This window comes from Taurulus bubalis (assembly GCF_910589615.1).
Source record: "Taurulus bubalis genome assembly, chromosome: 1".
In the NCBI taxonomy this organism is placed as follows: Eukaryota; Metazoa; Chordata; class Actinopteri; order Perciformes; family Cottidae; genus Taurulus; species Taurulus bubalis.
In genome coordinates this window covers 28981400-28999667 of record NC_136589.1, presented here as the reverse complement: position 1 = coordinate 28999667, position 18268 = coordinate 28981400, and the positions used below count along the sequence as shown (strand labels likewise).

The 18268-nt window shown below is 42.7% G+C and overlaps 2 protein-coding genes across 2 annotated transcripts; one reads left to right on the top strand and one right to left on the bottom strand.

The window, feature by feature from the left end:
* The first annotated feature begins 547 nt into the window (after window positions 1–547).
* On the top strand, window positions 548–10379 carry gpbp1l1 (GC-rich promoter binding protein 1-like 1). The gene is made up of 11 exons (XM_079219191.1): window positions 548–1082; window positions 1587–1701; window positions 3086–3215; window positions 6746–7074; window positions 7492–7567; window positions 7680–7876; window positions 8044–8187; window positions 8926–9081; window positions 9367–9491; window positions 9581–9683; window positions 9765–10379. Exons 2-11 carry the CDS (start codon window positions 1642–1644, stop codon window positions 9921–9923), a joined length of 1479 nt encoding a protein of 492 aa, XP_079075317.1. The 5' UTR covers window positions 548–1082; window positions 1587–1641; the 3' UTR covers window positions 9924–10379.
* A 1931-nt stretch (window positions 10380–12310) lies between these two features.
* LOC306736583 (protein HGV2-like) lies at window positions 12311–16704 on the bottom strand. Its single transcript, XM_079218234.1, has 14 exons — window positions 16675–16704; window positions 16439–16549; window positions 15566–15646; window positions 15373–15473; window positions 15029–15256; window positions 14854–14933; window positions 14681–14760; window positions 14523–14596; window positions 13660–13848; window positions 13410–13582; window positions 13033–13104; window positions 12780–12872; window positions 12565–12689; window positions 12311–12437 (listed from the first exon to the last, which is right to left on the bottom strand). The coding sequence occupies exons 2-14, from the start codon at window positions 16537–16539 to the stop codon at window positions 12431–12433; spliced, it is 1404 nt and encodes a 467-aa protein (XP_079074360.1). The 5' UTR covers window positions 16540–16549; window positions 16675–16704; the 3' UTR covers window positions 12311–12430.
* Window positions 16705–18268: the final 1564 nt, after the last annotated feature.

Below are 18268 nucleotides of genomic sequence, written 5' to 3'. Positions count from 1 at the left end.
AATCAGAGCTATACCCTTTATCTGCTTCAATCAGAAAACAACATATAATTAAATGGGCATCTTACAAATGTGATATTAAAACATATAAAGATAAAATCGGCATTATAATGCATCATCCAGCAGCATCTCTATTTCACTAACCAAAACTGAAAATGACGGCAATGTAACATAGGGTCTTACTTCCTTCATTGTCATGTGACTTTGAACCTTTGAGCATTATTTTTTCCAACTCGGACAGCCTTTTTCATCAGTTTAATGAGGTGAGCAGTAGTTCTCAGTGACCTCCATCGCCAATAAAAGACTGTCTCTGAGCTCATTTTTCTTTTCTGCATGTGTTTCAGCAGATCTTAAAATGATTCGTTAAAGGGGAGTCGACGTAAAAGCATACTGGCACGCAGTGTGGCAGGATAACACCTGTCTGTTTCCTTTCATCTGGTGTCAAAGTGGAACTGCTACAAAAACTGCTGTCCATTTTCCAGGGCAAACAGCTTTCACAGACTGTTTCCTTTTTATTAATAATAACACAACAACCTGGCTCTTCCTCACCATTGGGACACCTCACCTGTCAAACCAATTAATTTTGCCATTCAGCATAAAATCCAATCATGTTTTGAGTCTCACTCCTGACAATAAGAGATAATGGTTCAAATGCATTGGTAAAGGATTCAGCCCGCCTGGAGAAAAAAACCTGGACTGGAAACGATAGCGCACAGATTTCATCAGAGACGTCACCTGCATAGGAGCTCTTTGGGAATCTGGTTGAAGTAGGAGAACTGGTCTTTCCAAGACCTCTACACCTCCGCTTTAAAATCTACTTCTTGCCTGGACAGTTTTCTGGATTGCCATTCCAGATCATTCCTGCAACCTGTTGACCCATCTCTCAGTGTTTCATCCTGGACGAAGGGATCTGCCTCTGGGGAAAGGGGCTGTGCTGTCCTGGAGGAGCTGGAGAGGGGGTTGTCTGTGCGCTGCTCCCCGTCTGTCAGTGCACGCACTCTGTGATCAGTGCCAACAGGCCTGAGGAACTGAGCCCAGCCGGACCGAGAGAGGAGGCAGAGGACTTCAGAGCCACAGACTCTGGGGTAATGATAAAGTTCCACCTGACTGCCTTGGCTACTGCAAACATGCATGCGTGTACTCGATAGCCATAAAATTCATTTAAACATTGAAACATTTTTGTAGCAGGTCTTTATTTTTTTCACCTTGTAGGCACAATTGCTTTAAAGGAACAGGAAAAGGCACAAAGAGCAATACACATTCGTTTCACATACACATGTTGTAGAATATAACTTGTGTTATGCTGCACAAGATATTTTTCCTCCAGGCTGTCAACCAGTGATCAGCTTCACGGGCACAGCTTCAGCAAGTTGAGCTTTGTTGTTTTCTGCTAAGAATAGGACTCTTTTTGGCTCTTGAGGGAGACTTTTAATATGCACTGCATTTCTAAAGAATTGATGATCGAAAACACTTGCAAGAAATTACATGAAAATGGATGGGTGCGAAAATAATTGAATTCATGTTTCTGCGCCTGAATTTGCTTTATCTGAGTTTTATAAAGATGTCATCCCTTTCTTTTCTTTTGTTAGATCCTGGCCATGAGGTTTGATGCCTCGATCCACTGACCGGAAACACTGGACCTAAATGGCGCAGCATGACTTTGTCCCTGCCTGGCTTAACTTCTCCACTCCCCAGCCTGCCAAGGTCTGTGTGTATACACTGTATGCATTAGAGTGTGTGCCAGTTTATAACAGTTATAATTTCAAGCTCTGTCTATTTCAATTACTATTTTTTTCCTGTCAGTGTCCCTGCTCAAACACTTCGGTTTGTGTGTAAGTCAGCCTCAGGGAGGGACAGTGCAGTCAGCCCATGGTTCAGCAGAGGGACTCCTAGACATTGTGTACCTTGATGAAAAACACTGATGATGAAAGAAAACAAACAATGTTCTTACCATCAAATGACAACTCTGTCTACCAGTTGAGAATTTCATGGCAGGTTTTTTGTGCTTTTTGCATCCTAGCATTTCTAAATCTGGAGTGGCTTTTCTAAAAAGCCCAACTTTCAGGGACTTACAGATAAATTAAAGGCTCTGATTGACTCCAACAGGAGAAACCACAATCACCGAAGCAACACCAGAGTTATTTTAATTGCTGGGCATAATTTGGAATGTGCCTGCAATTTAGGGGTCTGGATCCAAGATGTATCTGCCACATTTAGTTCAGATTGTTGTACGAAAACACAAATAGTCAAAAATGTGTGAAGTGCATGTTGTTGATGAACAATTGCATCGATTTGTGTTCTACTTTTAAAAGTGTTGAGCTGTCCGACTGTCCATCTAAGATTGTGAATCTGTTCGGTGTAAACTGTAAATCAAGAAGTTGCTCAGCTAAAGTGGCCCGTCTGAATCCAAGACAAGACAGAAACAAGTGCATAGTCACTGTCTTGCTGACTGCTGACTTCATCTCAATGTCATCTGTCTTCAAGGATCAACCTACATGCACTTCCGAGAGTTCATTGTCCTACGTCTTTTTTTAATTTCTTTACATTGTATTTCTGTATATTGTCTGGGGGAGTTATAAAAAAAACATCCTTTATGACGCTTGAAGAGATCGGCTGAAGGTCTAATTTAATCTTTGAACCTCCGCTTACGTGAAGGATATGATTCAGATGGCGCTGAGAGTTTGCAGACAATGTTATGAAACACAGCTGTGTCAGTGCAGTGACTTCAGGATATCTTCCATAACAGCGCATTTTTCATGAAGCATTCCGAGATTGTTTTCACTTCCTAAGACGTCTGTTTTGTTTCATTCACTAAGAATAGATCCCCACAGTGGCGGTTTCACTTTGAGGTGTTGAAGGTCTAGGTAGTGAAATAGGAACTCGTATGGAGAGGATTTCTGCTCATCTACGTTTCTTCATAAGAGGATGATGTAGAGAAAAAAAAATGTATAGTCCTGTCCTTTAGTTTAGGGAATACGTTTTCTGTTCTTTTGTGTTGTCAGTTTAACCTGGCATGTGATTCATTGACCACCGTCTCAGTGAAGAGTCCCACTTTGACTGACTGTGCCCCCTTTCTGTCCTTCTCCAGTCCCCTGCTGCCAACCTTGATAAACAAGGTGAGCCCCACCACCACAGAGACGGCAGAAACATTGTGAGCCGCCGCCGCCACAACTCCTCTGATGGTTTCTTTAACAACGGCTCTCTGCGCGCTCCAGCAGGTAACGTTCAGATCAGTTGCCCTCTTGTTATCCCTGTTGCTGTTATTACGGAAACAGTGAGAATAGGAGCAAAAATAATGAAACCGTGATGAGTTTATTAACGAAATCATCTACAGTGTTGTGCTGGTGCACCAGTGTTGTGTAACAAAAGCATATTTTGAAGGCTTTGATGTGGAAATAATGGGTAATGTCACCAAACTATATGGACTAATAAGAATGAAATCCGTGCAAGTTGCCCCGTCCTACAAGCGCAAAAAGAACAACGGAGAGGTGATGGAAATGTCAATCAAGTCCAGTTTGTACATATCAACACAGCCCTGAGAGTAGGGTTTCAACTAACGATTATTTTAATAATCGATTAATCGATAAATCGGATAAAAAAATCTTTTTATCAAAAAAACGTTCATTTCCAACCCTTTATTCAAAAACAGAAGTGACAGTGCAAAACATCTTCAGAAAGTGCACAAACAGGTTGCTCCTTGAACATCCCTGAGCTGTTAATTAAAACAACAAAATGGACTAACACTAAAAACATACACATCTATGCTTTACATCTGCCAAATGTGAGCTTTTTTTTACTGTAATTGATCCCGCCAGAGGCTGCATTTAGCATACCCTGCTTTATCAATATGTATGAAATACTGGGACAGAAGGAATCTGTACTGCTACATATAGAGCGTCCTCTTCCTTAAACTCTTTCATTCTGGGTCTCTTATGACCACGACGTCACGTTGTTGGCTAAGCCCAACTACGTGATTTGCTTCATTCTACTTTGAGTAAAAAAAAAAAAAAAAACCTGCAGCCAGATCCACCGGTGTGCCGGTTTAACGTTAACGAGTGACAGCGTGAACTGAACCAGACCGGGGGGTGACGGCATGTTTCATCACGTTACGTTTTTTTACAAGCAAGACTGAACTGTAACGTAACTTTAACGACAATACACAACCCAAACACGTTAGCTAATGCGATAGCAAGCTGACTAGCTTCCATTAAAAACAAGTTGTAGGAACATGAAGACGCTGATTGGCCAAGACTCGACTTGTCAAAGATCTTCTATTTTTGAGAACATCACAACTTCAGCTTTTCTCGTGTCTCACTCCGATCTCAGAAACGCTGGCCGGCCAGTTGCTCTGCTCCGCTCTTTTTTTTCTTCTCCGCGACTTATTGCTCGGCGTAATAATCGCGCGACACAACGAATCGATAATGAAATTCGTTGCCAACACTTTTGATAATCGATTTTTATCGATTTTTATCGATTTTTATCGATTTTTATCGATTTTATAGATTCGTTGTTGCAGCCCTACCTGAGAGGTCTAATCAGACACATAAGTGGAAACACCTGTGGGTGGTGCAGGGCCTTTTTAAATGTATCTTTTGATTAAAGCCTGCTGCCGACCAAGTCCGTTGAATAACTGGTGAAACTCAAAGGTGGGATGTTTCCTGGCTTCCATTTGTCAAGTGGCTCTTTGCCGGCTAAATTCAGATGAGGTTTAAGACTCTTTCATTACCCCTAACTACACGTAGTGTTTCTGTTGACCAGATTACAAATCTGATTACAATACGTCTTTGTTTTTCCCAGCTACATGCAAATCAGGGCCAGCCTCCACCTGTTGAGATGGTGGTGGTGGTGGTGGTATGGCACCTGGAGCTGTTTGGTAACTGCCAAAAACAGCAGAAGAAGAATGAATTCTGCACTTCTGTGACAACATTAACATTTATGCTAGCTTTGGCTACCAACAAACCCATGAATGAATTGTAGTTGTGAACTAGATAGACGGGTCTTTTTTGTTTCATCATGGTTGCTCACCTGCTCCATCGCCCACGTATATCATTCAGTGGTTGAGCAAATCAGAAATCTCACAGCAGCTCAGTGCGCCTTGTATTTTGATCGTCTGAGTAGAAATCACTGGAGCTGTTTTCCCTTGTTTCATTAAGACGGAGAAAAACGGCTAATTTCAGTTTAACCTTTGCTGCAGTTCTCACAAGGACAGAGGGAGAGAGGCAGATGCATTTGCACCTTTTCAGCATCTGGCTGGAATGTGTCTCAGACCACCACCTGAGCTGGTTGACTACAAAGACGCATCCTAAAGTTGAACACTTTATTTGTCCGAGCTGGTCATAGTTAGATGTTAATACATTGACAGGATTGGTTGTGTGAAGAATGAACCGGTAGAATTTGGAGACTAATTGAATGGTCTCTACTTTTATTGAGCTTTCAGAATGGAAATAATGCTGGTTACATTTTTAAACATTGAATTAGTCTTCCCAAGTAATGATGATATAATTCTGCTGGACTTTCATTGTGTAAAGATGATGGCAAGCAGCAAACTTCTACTTAAAGAGGACACAGTTGAGGGCACCTGCTCGGAAGACAGTGACGTTATGGCAGTGTTGCAAGCAGCAGACAGGTGGCGTTGGATTCCTTTCCTTTTTTGAGGCTTTCTTTTTATGCCACATATCACCTCATTCAAACCAACTTTTCTCTCTAGGTTATGTTCATTATTTGGTTTCATACAAGTGTCTGTAAACTGCGCGTAGACGTTCGTCTGCTGACGTGTTGCATGTATTTTTTTTGTGTGAACTAAGAATCGCTCTAATGTGCTCCACGTTCATTTTTTATTGTATTCTCCTTTGTGAAATGATGCTGAAGATCCAACAGGCTGCTGTGTGGTTTGGTGAAATCTCATATTCCATTCAACTTTGTTTTGTCTCTGTTTTGGCAGCATTGTTGACTGGATGAATAGTTTTGTTGTGGTGATCAGTTGTACAACCAGGTTGCATTCAGGTGCAGGTGCAAAATTCAACCCTTTGTCCAAGCAGCAATCATTACTCGATAAAGCTTCCAGTTTTACAAGTTTTTGTCCTACAGTCTCAGATGTCTTACTGTGGTCCGCCACTTTATCTTGTTGTAGCTTTGTAAAGCAGACTGTCAGCTTCATGTGTCTCTACTTGCTTTTGGTGTGCGGTACCAGTCAGCCATGTTGTGGAAAAGTTTCACCTCGTGGTTTGGACGCTATCTGCTGGTGTATTTTCATTGTAGGGCGGTGAGCTGAAGCATTCCGATTCATTCTCTCAATAGTTGGTTCTGTATCCTGTAGGTGCTCTTGGTCATTCACTCAAGTTTGTTGTGCATGAACACCCCCATGAGCCATCAGGGATTACTAATGCCAGGGTGAAATATTCTGCCACTCAGACCTTTTTTATTATTTAGTTTCTGGTAGTTTTCTTTTTTAGTTAAATAAAGACCTCAACAAATCTCAAAGGACTTAATAGATTAGACTAAACCTCATGATGAAGTTGACTCATAAGGATTGCCACATTTTCCAAATGCACATCATTTTTCTGCCTACCTGTTGTCAGTGCCATGTTATGACAGAATAAGTTGTGTTGAGAGGATTAAATCTCAATAAAAGGAATATTTAAAATGATATTATTATGATAATATCACTGGTATTCATCACTTGCTCAGCATAATGTTGTTATTATTCTTATACACTGTATATTTGCTCTCTCACTCTCTCTCTCTGGAGGTGACGGATGGCAGCAGCCCTCTCTGCTCCTGAGGCATGACTCAGTGGACTCGGGGGTGGCCAAAGGAGGGCATGGTGGGCTGGCAGGGGGATCCTGTTGGAAGGAAACACCCAGCTGGCATGGAGCGCAGCGGGGTGCCCAGGACGGCCACCACCACCAGGGACGCCACCCCAAACGGGTAGGAGTCGACAGGGACAGGCAGGTGGGGCACCGGCAGCGCAATGGCAACTTTCATCCCCGCAAGGGCCCCTCGTACCAGGACAAGTTCCCCAACGAGGAACGCAAAGACGGCAAAGACGACAAGCTAAAGTTTGTGGAAGAGGACTTTGTGAGTAGATAACCTTGCTGGGCTTTTCTTAAACGTTCCGTTGACCTTAACATAGTTCTTTAATGTCTGTTGCCCTGTGGAATGATAAGATACTTTGCCGTCAGTGGTTAAGCGATATGGATTGTTTAATAAAGAGGTTTTCGAATCAGCTCCGCATAAAGAACGTATTTTTGGGGAAATTGTGGCATCTGTTCACCTGCACTTGACCCTAGATCGTCAAAACTATTGTGAAAAAACATTTTCCATGTTCTCCCCACATTTACCGCGTGATACAAAATGTAGTATATTACATCACAAGAGTTTCCCTCCACTAATCCATCAGGCTCAATCCTGTCGGCAACAACACACTCAGATTCTTGGCTTGAATATACACAATTTGAATGCTACGGTATTTAATGCCGATGTCTCTCTTTTTAGCCTTCCCTCAACCCTGAAACAACTGGAAAGCCTGGGACTCAGATGCGAGCAGTGGCTCCCCATGCTGGAGTGTGGGGTAAGGGTGCGCAGTCCAGATTTGACTAAAGAAGAGACTGTTTTTATTTACGCTCTGTTTAGTAGTTTCTCGCCCTTAACTTTGTAACATTGCCTCACTGATTATGTTCCAGAAAACCCCCCTAGTGGCAAACAGATGGTGTCCAAAATGCTGGTTATCAAGAAGGTTTCCAAGGAGGATTCCAGCACAGCCTTCTCTGCTGGGTTCGCCACTGCTGGAGCCTTGTCCACCAATGGAAACAAAGTTCCCATTTCAGGCTCCAGCATCTACAAGAACCTGGTCCCGAAGCCTGCTGTGGCCCCCACCAAGGTAGGACTTGCTGTGATGTGTCAATTTATTTCAACAACTTGAAGATAAACACATCTGTATTGAATTAATAACAAGCTTTGCATGTATTGCAATACCAGTTATGTAGTTTCCTTGTTGAGATGGACACTATCCTTGTTTGTGAAACAAATATGTCCTCTTTGTTCCAGAGCACCCAGTGGAAATCTGGTGGTAGAGAGATCATTAAGTCTGGCCTTCACATGCCAGGCCGAGATTCAGTCTTCACCAGCCCCGTCTCTGCAGCCAAACCCAGCACCCCAGTCAGTGCACCACAGCACAACAACCCGAAAGAGGTAGAAAAAGGACGGATGAATAACTTTGTCTGTCATTACAACAGACTTTAAGGGAATTTCCAACTCCAACATGATGCAGCAGTTTACTCAGACTTCCTACTAACATGTAAAACTGTACTGCAAGCAAACTTGTAAAGTTTAAGTGTAGCATCGTTAAACTCTCCGCTCTTCTGCCTGCATGGGTGACTGTTTGAGTAAATCACAGGTTTTATCGCAACATAGTAATTATGTGTCTGTGGGGTTTTTGACTGAGATGCTTACTCGCATGTGCACATGAAGTTTTCCTTTGCAGCAGTGCATGTGCTGTCCAGCGTAGTAAAATGTTGTTAACTATGAGAGGTGAGACTCTTCACTGTCCTCACGATAAGATTGCGATTCACCTGTCAACTATTCGAATGCACCTACAAGTAGTTGGATAAATGTGAACCCTCTTTCTATTTAATATAAAATATTTATATAAAAAAGCATCAGATTTTCAATACCAGTATCTATGTGAGCTACCTCTGTACATAAATCCGTCAACAGTGCTGTAATCTATGAAGTGTTGACATAGCAGCTCTAAAACGAGACACTTCCTGAATGCCTATGGCAGCTAGCAAACCTTTCCTTACTCAAAGCACTGTCCCCAAATAGATTTCCTAGTTGATAAATTGGTGTCCCAGTTGAGAAAAATCATGTTAACTCACTGCTTTTAATGGCTTCTCCCGGTCCCTCTCCCTTCCTGTGATACTCTTTCAGCACCCTTCCAGCACGACTCCTCCCATAGACATTGCCCCATCGAGGCTGAAGCTAATGCGGCGTGGTCCGGACCGCAAGAGTGAGTTCCTGCGAGCTCTGAAAGACGAGGGCACTGGAGAACTGGTGACGAGCAGCAGCCCCGGAACGTCGGGAGAAGTAGGCAGCAGTTTGACTTGAGTTTCATAAACCATCACACAGCAGTTAAAGAGATGACACAATGCTTGTGACATGTTAAGTTAATTCCTTTTTTCTTTTTTTTTGTGAGGAACATTTTAATGCAAATAAGACTCAGAATTGCATGTACCAACTTTCCCCAAGTGCTAAATTAAACTGCAAAAAAAAAAAATCCAAGCACAAACATGTTGGGGTTGTATCAGGTTGTTGCACTCAACTGTCTTTGAATTGCTAATTACATGTTTTGTGTTGTATGAATTTTCTCAGGGTGAAAGCAGCACCCCAGAGCCCAAAGCCTACAGCGAAGAAGTCTGCCACGAGAATGGTCTGGCCTACTCCCTCAGTGACTCAGACACTGAACACCTGTCCAGTTCCCTGGAGGCAGAGCACAGGTAGGTCACCACTAACGGGCTTCTACACACAAACTATTGTCACTCCCTCACAACAATCAACTAAGCAGAAAATTGCAATGCTTTTTAAGGTTGCTGAAGGCCATGGGCTGGCAGGAGTACCCAGAAAATGATGACAACTTCCTGCCTCTGACTGAAGACGAGCTGAGAGAGTTCCAGACTAAAACTGAACAGGTGAGCTCAGATAACAGAACTTGTGCTTCCGGAACACCTTGTGTCTGTTTTGGTCCTAACTCCTTTTGTTTTTTTGAGCAGCTGAAGAGGAACGGCATGCAGAAGAACGGGGCTCTCCCGAGGGCGCGGGGTGTGACCCTCCACTTCACCCCCTGGAGGAGTGTGGTCGAGGAGGGCTCCGAGTCCGAAACCAGTAGCAGCAGCCAGACCTCTGATGACGACGACTGCATCAAATCCTAACGTGGCTTTACGGAACAAAGAAAAACATCAACACAAATGCCAACAAAACATCCCAGCAAGCAATCCCCCTCTTCCTCTCATCTTTGTTTTTAGAGCACCATTTTTTTGTTTTTGAATTATTATTTTTTGTTTTTGAATTATTTTTTTGTTGTCATTCTTGCACAAGGGAAAAACCAATCATATCCCAGTGAAGGGGGAGATTCCTGCTCCGCCAGACGTCGTTTTCCCTGCGTTTCCTCCTTCACTGCAGTCCCGGTCTTCTTTGACCCCACCTTCCCCATCCCTTCTTTTTTCTTCCTCGCTTTGTGGAACTGACGTGTTCATCAAGAAAAGAAGGGCAATGAATGCACACTTGATTCTGCTTTAAACAGACTAACTCATTTCATTGATGATGCTGATGACACATTATTAATGATATTAATAAAAATTGGTTCCTGACAAGCTGATATGTTTCAATATGAATCTGGCTACTGTGGTGTTTGAGTCCACATGTGATTCACTTTGTGTAGATTAGTTTTATGAATGAAGATAATGAATGTTCACTAAAATGCTTTGTAAAGATGCAGCTACTTCGTCCCCTGCCAAGAAAACGTTTTCCACAAAAATATTAAATTAGTGTGAAATATAACTGGTGCCTATATTTTGTCTCTCCAAGAGGGATTGTAGCTGTAAGAAAGGGCATTTGTCTCCTTAGTGTGAGAATAAGAGCAGCTAAATGATGTGTAGATATGTATGAGACCAGCGGAGAACAAAACCATATTTTGTTCATGAGGTTGGTCTTGTAAAATATTTCTGCAATTAAATTGATAAACATTGGGTTTTGTGGAGAACAAAAGAAATAACTGATTTATTGCAGGATTTAATCAATTTAGGAAAAACAGTAAAGCTACTTGCAGAATACTGAGTTGCAGAACTTGGACCAGAGCCAATATGATTATTAGCACAGTTCATGTCTGCTGTGAAGTTTTAGCTCTCTTGAAAGGTGTTTCTCAAAGTTCAACAAATACAATTCAGGCAGCAAGATATTTCTTTAAACACACTTTTCTCACAGCAGAAAATTTGGCTGGTCATTGCAGGAAAAGTACAGCTGTAATGAATACACGTTTGTCCACTGAGATTCGGACCTGCTGGTCCACTGGTACTCGGTCCCAATCTTCACATTCAAGGGTTTAGGGATGCTTTTGCAGACATTTTTGGCCCAATGTCAAAAAGACCTAAAACCCTGAACCCTCAGGGACTTACTGTCACCTGGTGGATGGCTGAGTGAGACTTTAAGGGCTATATGTATTTATTTAGTATACAGGCTCTTGTTCACAAGTTAAAGTAATCAATTTACTCGTCAAAACAGCTTCAATGACAACTAAATGTTTGAATAAAGTTGTGTAATATAATCTCTGCTCCCATGTGTTCTTATGCTTCATCTTTAATCCTAAATGTTTTGAGTACAGGTAATCCGCCTGGATGAACCACCACGTGCCGTTATCTTTGTTTACCTTTTAAGTCTCCATACAATGCTATGGATTGTAGGTAATTACATTTGGCAAAGTCTGCAAAATTTTACGGAAAGGGTTCATGTCTGCAAGAGCCCTAAACCACTGGATGATTTGACAGGCAGAGCTAAACCCTCACGGGAGCACGCCTCAAAATCCGTGAGTGGAGATCTGACATGAGAGCCCACGTGACCACTTTCCATAAATTTGCATTTCTGCACGAGGCTACCAGTTGAAGTAGGACACCTACAAAATAAATAAAATGATGGCACATGTGAGTGGAGCCTGGTATATGACATTGTTTTAAAGATGGAACATTAAAAAACAGGGAAGCAGATAAGATGACACTATTACACACCTGGTTTATTCAACCACTTTAGTTATTGAAGCAGTTGACAAGAGTAAATGGATTTGACAAATACATCTCGTAAGGAGAGATCCTGGAAGACGCTCAAGTCAGGGATTAAAAAGTATAAAATAAATACCTGCAAGTGTTAATAATGAATGTCCAAGTGACATTTTTAGTTCTACCACATCCGGCCTTTCACCAGGCGAAGCCATGAAGTTCCTGAGGGTTCAGGGTTTAAAGCCTTAGGGGTGACCTTGGGATTGGGCCACGGACCAGTGGCCCCATGTTCACATCAATACATGGTGTGATAGTTAAAGCACCACAGTGAAGTGAGAAGCAACTCTTTGAACACCGGCAGTAAAGTAATTCTCAGGTTGAAAGAGTCTCCAGTCATTTGTAGCTACGTATTCTTGAGCAGAAACCAGGTTAATCGTGTCGGGCATTTTAATTAGATGAGATGCCCTTGCAGAATGAGCAACTCATGATCCAACAAGGTTCATGAAATAATATTCTTTATTGAACTTTAAAGGTTACACATGTTAATAAACGCTGGCACCACAACAGGCATAGAAAAAGGACACATATTTACAGCAGCAAACAAGTGACGGGACAGTAGGAGCTCATCGTGTTGGTGAATCTCTTCTTGGGCGGAGGCGCAACGTCCATCTTCACTGACTGGAAGAGAGAACATCAGTCAGTTATTCTCAACAGCCATAAACTCTGAACATTAAAGCGCTTACAACCTGTTTGACAATCTGCTTTAGGGTTACAGTATTCTGGCCAAGTCAACACTGTCTCTCACCTCTTGACCTCCTTACTGTCAGCATGTCCATTAGTGTCTCCGTTGGCTTTGTGAACACCGTTAGCCTGTCCATCGTTCTGCTTCATCTTCTTCACCTCCTTTACTGGACTCTCCTCTGGTTTCCTCTGAAATGGACACGCTCATGCAAATAAGACAAATCTGCTCTGCAATTCAGTTTTAGATTCCATTTAAAAAATAAAATCAAGCTCCCTCACCTTCTTCCTGACCAGGTGGGAGATGTCTGAGACGGGAGCTTTGGAGGCGATTCCGTTGGTAGAGCTGACTACGCTGGTTGGCGTGCTGTCAAACTGAGTTGAGAGCAGAATTCAAGACATGCCACTACTACTGAAAATGATTTAGCCAAACCAATTATTCCTCTGTAGGCGATACAGTGATTCAATATTCTTACAAACACAAAGGCCCATTACCCATCTTCACTCATCTTTTCTTTACTACAGATACCTTTACCTTTGAACTGGATGAGGAGTCGTCTTTCTGCACAGTGGAAACGGGGAATGCAGAGGAAGTGGAGCCTCCATCCTACATTAAATAAAGTCAGAATCAAGCTAGTTTACAATTGATTCTGTTAATTTACACCTGCAATAAGTCTAAAGTTCACAGAGTAGGATACATCATATGTGGATCTTCTAGTTTAAATGGATAATGCTGCGTTCCAGACAACTAGGAAGTCAGAAGTTTCCCAGTTGAAATGTCCAACTTCCGCCCTCCAAGCATTACAGCAGCACGACGCCAGACAAACAAAAAACATGGCTGACCGTCAAATTGATGTTCCTCTGAGTGTTCACACAATTGAACTCTCCACAGTGCAGTCTGTGTGAACTTACCGGTGCAGCCTTCCCAGCCTCAGCAGCAGTGCTCGTCATCTTCAGGCCCTCTGTGGCGTCCTCCACCTTCTCCTGGATCTCTGGCAGCAGAGCCTTCAGCTCCTCCATCTCCTTCCTCTCGTCGGGCAGAGCATCCGGACCCTCGGCCTTGTCGAGCAGCTCCTGCAGTTTGTCTGCCGGACAAAGTGGGAAATGTTGGCGCACACAAACGACTTCACAGACTGAGGCCGTGATCATGCCAGCCGCTTACCCAGCCTGCTCTTGATGACAGAGATGGAGCTCTTCAGCTCCTCGATGGCCCGGCCGTACTGGACATCCAAGCTGTAGGTCAGCCCGAGCTGGTAGTGAGTCTCAGCCAGCAGGCGGCTGTCTGAGTCCAGGTGCTTCACCTGCAGCTTCAGACACTCCCGGAAATCCTCCAACGACTGAGTGTAATTTCCTGGAAGACAGGGAGCAACTCAAGACACTTTTCTCAAAAAGGAAATAAGGACAATTTATAGCTTGTTTGTTTTGTTGAACGTCTAAAAAGGAAGACTGATTTTTATTGACTCATCTGTAAATTATAATTTATGCAATACAATTACACAAAGTAGTGAATATAGTGAAAATGCCCAGTTTGGAAGTTAAAGTTTGTTTGTCTGTCTTTCTTATGCAACCGTAGAATGGCACACTATATTCTTCTGTACATCTTATCAATGTTCTCTGCTGACTCCTAAAACGATCAGTAGCTGTAACCTTATATTATGCAAACAAATGATGGACACCACTCCAACCTGCACCGCTTTGATGAAAACGCTTTAAATGTTTGAACCCTCATCTTCGTATTTTATAAGCATTGAAAGCTGAAAACAGGATAATGGACTGTTTAACCACACATTTCATGTTACTGATATTTTGCTTTTAGTTTTAAAGATCATTACCCATCTTGTGTGAAATTTTAACTTTCTGCTATTTAGTTTTTAAGTCTGTCATTTGTGCTTTAGCGTGAAACTTTAATGCAGCCATCTTGGCCAGGACTCCTTTGGAAACAAGATTTAAAAAAAAAAATCTCAATGGGACTTTCCTGGTAAAACTAAAATAGACCTTGCTGATGATTCAGCGATCTGTTGGTACCTGATTCAGAAGAAACTTCACCCAGTTTCAAGTGAGCCTGGGCTGCCATGAGTTGATCCTCTTTTGTCTCTTTCCTTGTTTCAAGAAAAAGGAATCACAAGTTAACATGGAGGCTGTAGCTTATAGAGACTACAACATTTAGATCAGTACAGCATTACCGTTTGTAGATGACTTTAGCTACTTCCAACATCTCCCAGGCAAGCTGCAGGTTGCCCACCTCCTCCTCTTCGTCACTGTCCTGAAAACACACAAACATAGATTTTAAATCTGACTCTTAAAAATCACCCAGCAGAGTAATTTTGACGTGTGCCCGAGTCCATTGGTCAAGTACCTTTTCAGCAGCACCATCTTCGCCTTGCTCTTCTGAATCAGCCTCCATTTCCGCATCATCACCATCTTCCTCCTCGCCATCTGAAACATCAGTATCAATAACATGTGTTTAGATATCATTACAACCATCAGAAATCTATTTGCAATCAAGGTTTGAAGTTGAACAGAAAGGTCACCTTCTGTTTCCTCCTTATCTCCTGATTTTTTCTCGGCTTCCTTGTTGTTTTCTTCCTCGTCTTTAGTTGAATCACATGTAACGTTTTTTCCCTCATCTTTCTCTGCAGTTTTTTGTTTGTCATCACCGGCCTCAGACTTCACAGAGTCACCCTTCTTCTCTTCGTCCTCATTTTTCTTCTCTGCCATGGCGTCGTACACCTGCACCCTCAGCTCATCTCTGGTCTTCTCTGTTGAAGTCAGGAGACAGGAGGAGCAGTGAAACAGAAGAAAAAAAACAAACACACACCACACAACCACAGGTCAAATAGCACAAAAACAAGCCCATCTAGAAAAAGGTTCTCACCATCAATGTTTTCTGTGCCGTCAACATTCGAGTCCTTGGGTTTTTCTTCATCCTCGTCTGGTACTCCTTCCAGAGCATTACCTAGGACTGAGTTCTCCATCCTACAACAATACTGGCAGTTAGCTCTGCATTTTCACAAATTCCTTAAATGCAAAAGGACCAAAACAGCCTAGCACAAGATTTAGGACTTTACCGAGCCAAATCCAGCAGTGCTTTTCCACACCAGAAGAAAGCCTCTCCACACTCGTCTGCTGTGTCTCCATACTTCTGAGCTCTGAAAGAGAAAAAAATATGTTGTAATGTCAGATTATAAATCAGTATGAAAGCACACCTGTCAAGCACTGTTTATTGCATTTGCAAAACAGCTGCATACAGTTTCCATCAATTGAGTAATAGGCTTTAAACGTGTTGCACCCTTAAAACGAACTGTCCAGAAACATATCCTTCGGTTTTGCAACTTTTGTTAAAACAAGTCCCAAGTTAAACACAAGCATACGTTTTCGTCTTCAGCCTGCACGTCTTCCTAACCTCTCTTAAAAAAGGGACAGCGCTCTCTTCTAAAGGGTCAAGATAATACTGTCTTCCCTTCAGTCAGTATGTGTACAGGTAATGAATGTTCTCAAACATTGGAACAACATCATATGAACTAAAACTGACATTTAAAGTAAATCATTAGACATGGACACAGTTGTATTAAATCAGTAAGGCATATGAAATAGCATATTTCAGGGCGCTACACCCTGCAATTAGAAACGCCATGAAATGCAGTTTCTGAGCTCGGAAACTGTTCCTCAGTTACAAGCCAGGCTGTAACTAAACTGTAGTTGTAAAAGTGAACTTGTTTGCACCCTAAAGTATCTGCTACACAGCTTCCTTCCCCTATTTACATAATAATGTTCTCCCGGTTCCTCACGTTGATCCTTATCGGAATAATCTGAAAAGATGTGTTCTTCTTACTTCCCTTTGTTGTTAGTTTAAAGCTCGTTAGCTGCAGCTGTCTGACCTAACTGAATAGCATGACGCGTCTGAAGCTGGCTCTGTTTCAATAGTCGGACATTGAACTCACAGCATGCCGCAGGCCTCCTGCAGGGCGCCCACCGCCTCGACCACCTGACCCATCACCAGGTGCTTCTTTCCCGTGCCGATTAGCTTGTTGGCCTCCTCCATGTTCGCTGAACTGGACACACAGAAAAATACGTTTCACACCAAACGCCGAACCGATGCACCAGTTGGGCCCGTACATCTTTTCAACGGCTAACGTTCTGTGTGAAAAGTACAGTCTTGTATTGACAAACGGTATACCTTGTAAAGATGGAATCGTTAAGCGCAGTGCCGGTTGGTTTGTGTCTCGGCAGGTCGTCCCTCCTGGTGCTCAGAGTAACTACTCCGTTGTTTCAATTTGGCGCGAAATATTCCTGCCTTTTCCGGTTGACTTCCGTGCTCGTAAACCAGCGCGGCATCATTCTTAAAGGCACAGAGCAAAGGCGGACGAATACAAGTTGATTGCAAGAGTCATGCACCTGCTGCTATAGTGTTAAAAATGAAATACAAATGACATTAGGAAATCATTAATTGAATCTATACTGGAAAAAAAGAGATTTAATTATGACTAAATGTTTGAAAACGCAGCCTGTTATAACGTCATACAATTTAATCTTTTTTCCACGTAATTTTTATTTAATTGCACCTGTTTTTTCGAAATGTCTTTTTTTTCTGTCAAGACAAACAAGGCAGAGCCAGTTGAATTGGTTATTGATTCAATTCGATTCAGTTTATGTTATATAGCCCAACATCACAAATACAAGTTTGCCTCGGAGGGCTTTACAATCTGTACACATAACATCTCTGTCCTGGGACCTCACATCGGATCAGGAAAAATAAAGATAGTAAAAACCCTTTCACAGGGAAAAAAGGGAAGAAACCTGAGGGAGAGCAACAGAGGAGGATCCCTCTCCCCGGATGGACAGAAGCAATAGATGTCATGTGACCAAAACGAATAACATAACGGAGTTACAGCACATTCAATGAATATGACAGAAATTATTCATATAATGAGTAGGCATGGTCGATGATCTAGATAACCACGATCCGTGAAGCAGAAGGAGGTAGAGAGGAGGGAGGGAGGGGGCATCAGCAGGGCGATGGCAGCAGGCAGGACCGGTTCCAGGCAGCCATGGATCCATGCTAAAAGAAAGTAGAGTTAGTAATGTGCATCGAAGAGACAATCATTTATCCAGAAGGAGAGAAAGAAGAGGAGAAGCGGAGAGGAGGAGCGAAAGAGGAAGAGAAGAAGAGAAGAGGAGAAGAGGAGCTCAGCGTATCCTAAGATGTCCCTCAGCAGTCTAGGCCTATAGCAGCATATCTAGGGGCTGGACCAGGGCAAACCTGAGCCAGCCCTAACTATAAGCCTGAAACAGCCCTAACTATAAGTGCTATCAAAGAGGAAAGTCTTAAGTCTACTCTTAAATGAGGTGACCTTGCCTGCCCCCTGGACTGAAAGTGGAAGCTGATTCCACAGAAGAGGAGCCCGATAACTGAAAGCTCTAGCCCTAGATATGATGGTGCATCACCAGTTAAGGCTTTGTAGGTAAGGAGAAGGATTTTAAATATGATTCTCGATCTTACAGGAAGCCAGTGGAGAGCAGCTAGTACAGGAGTAATGTGATCTCTCTTCCGTGTCCTCGTTAGTACACAAGCTGCAGCATTCTGGATCAACTGGAGAGACCCAAGGGACTTACCAGAGCAGCCTGAAAATAAGGAGTTACAGTAATCCAGTCTTAAAGTAACAAATGCGTGGTCAATGTTTCTGCATCGCTTTGAGACAGGATGTGCCGGATTTTTGAGATGTTCCGTAGGTGAAAAAAGGCAGTCCTTGAGATTTGTTTCACGTGGGAGC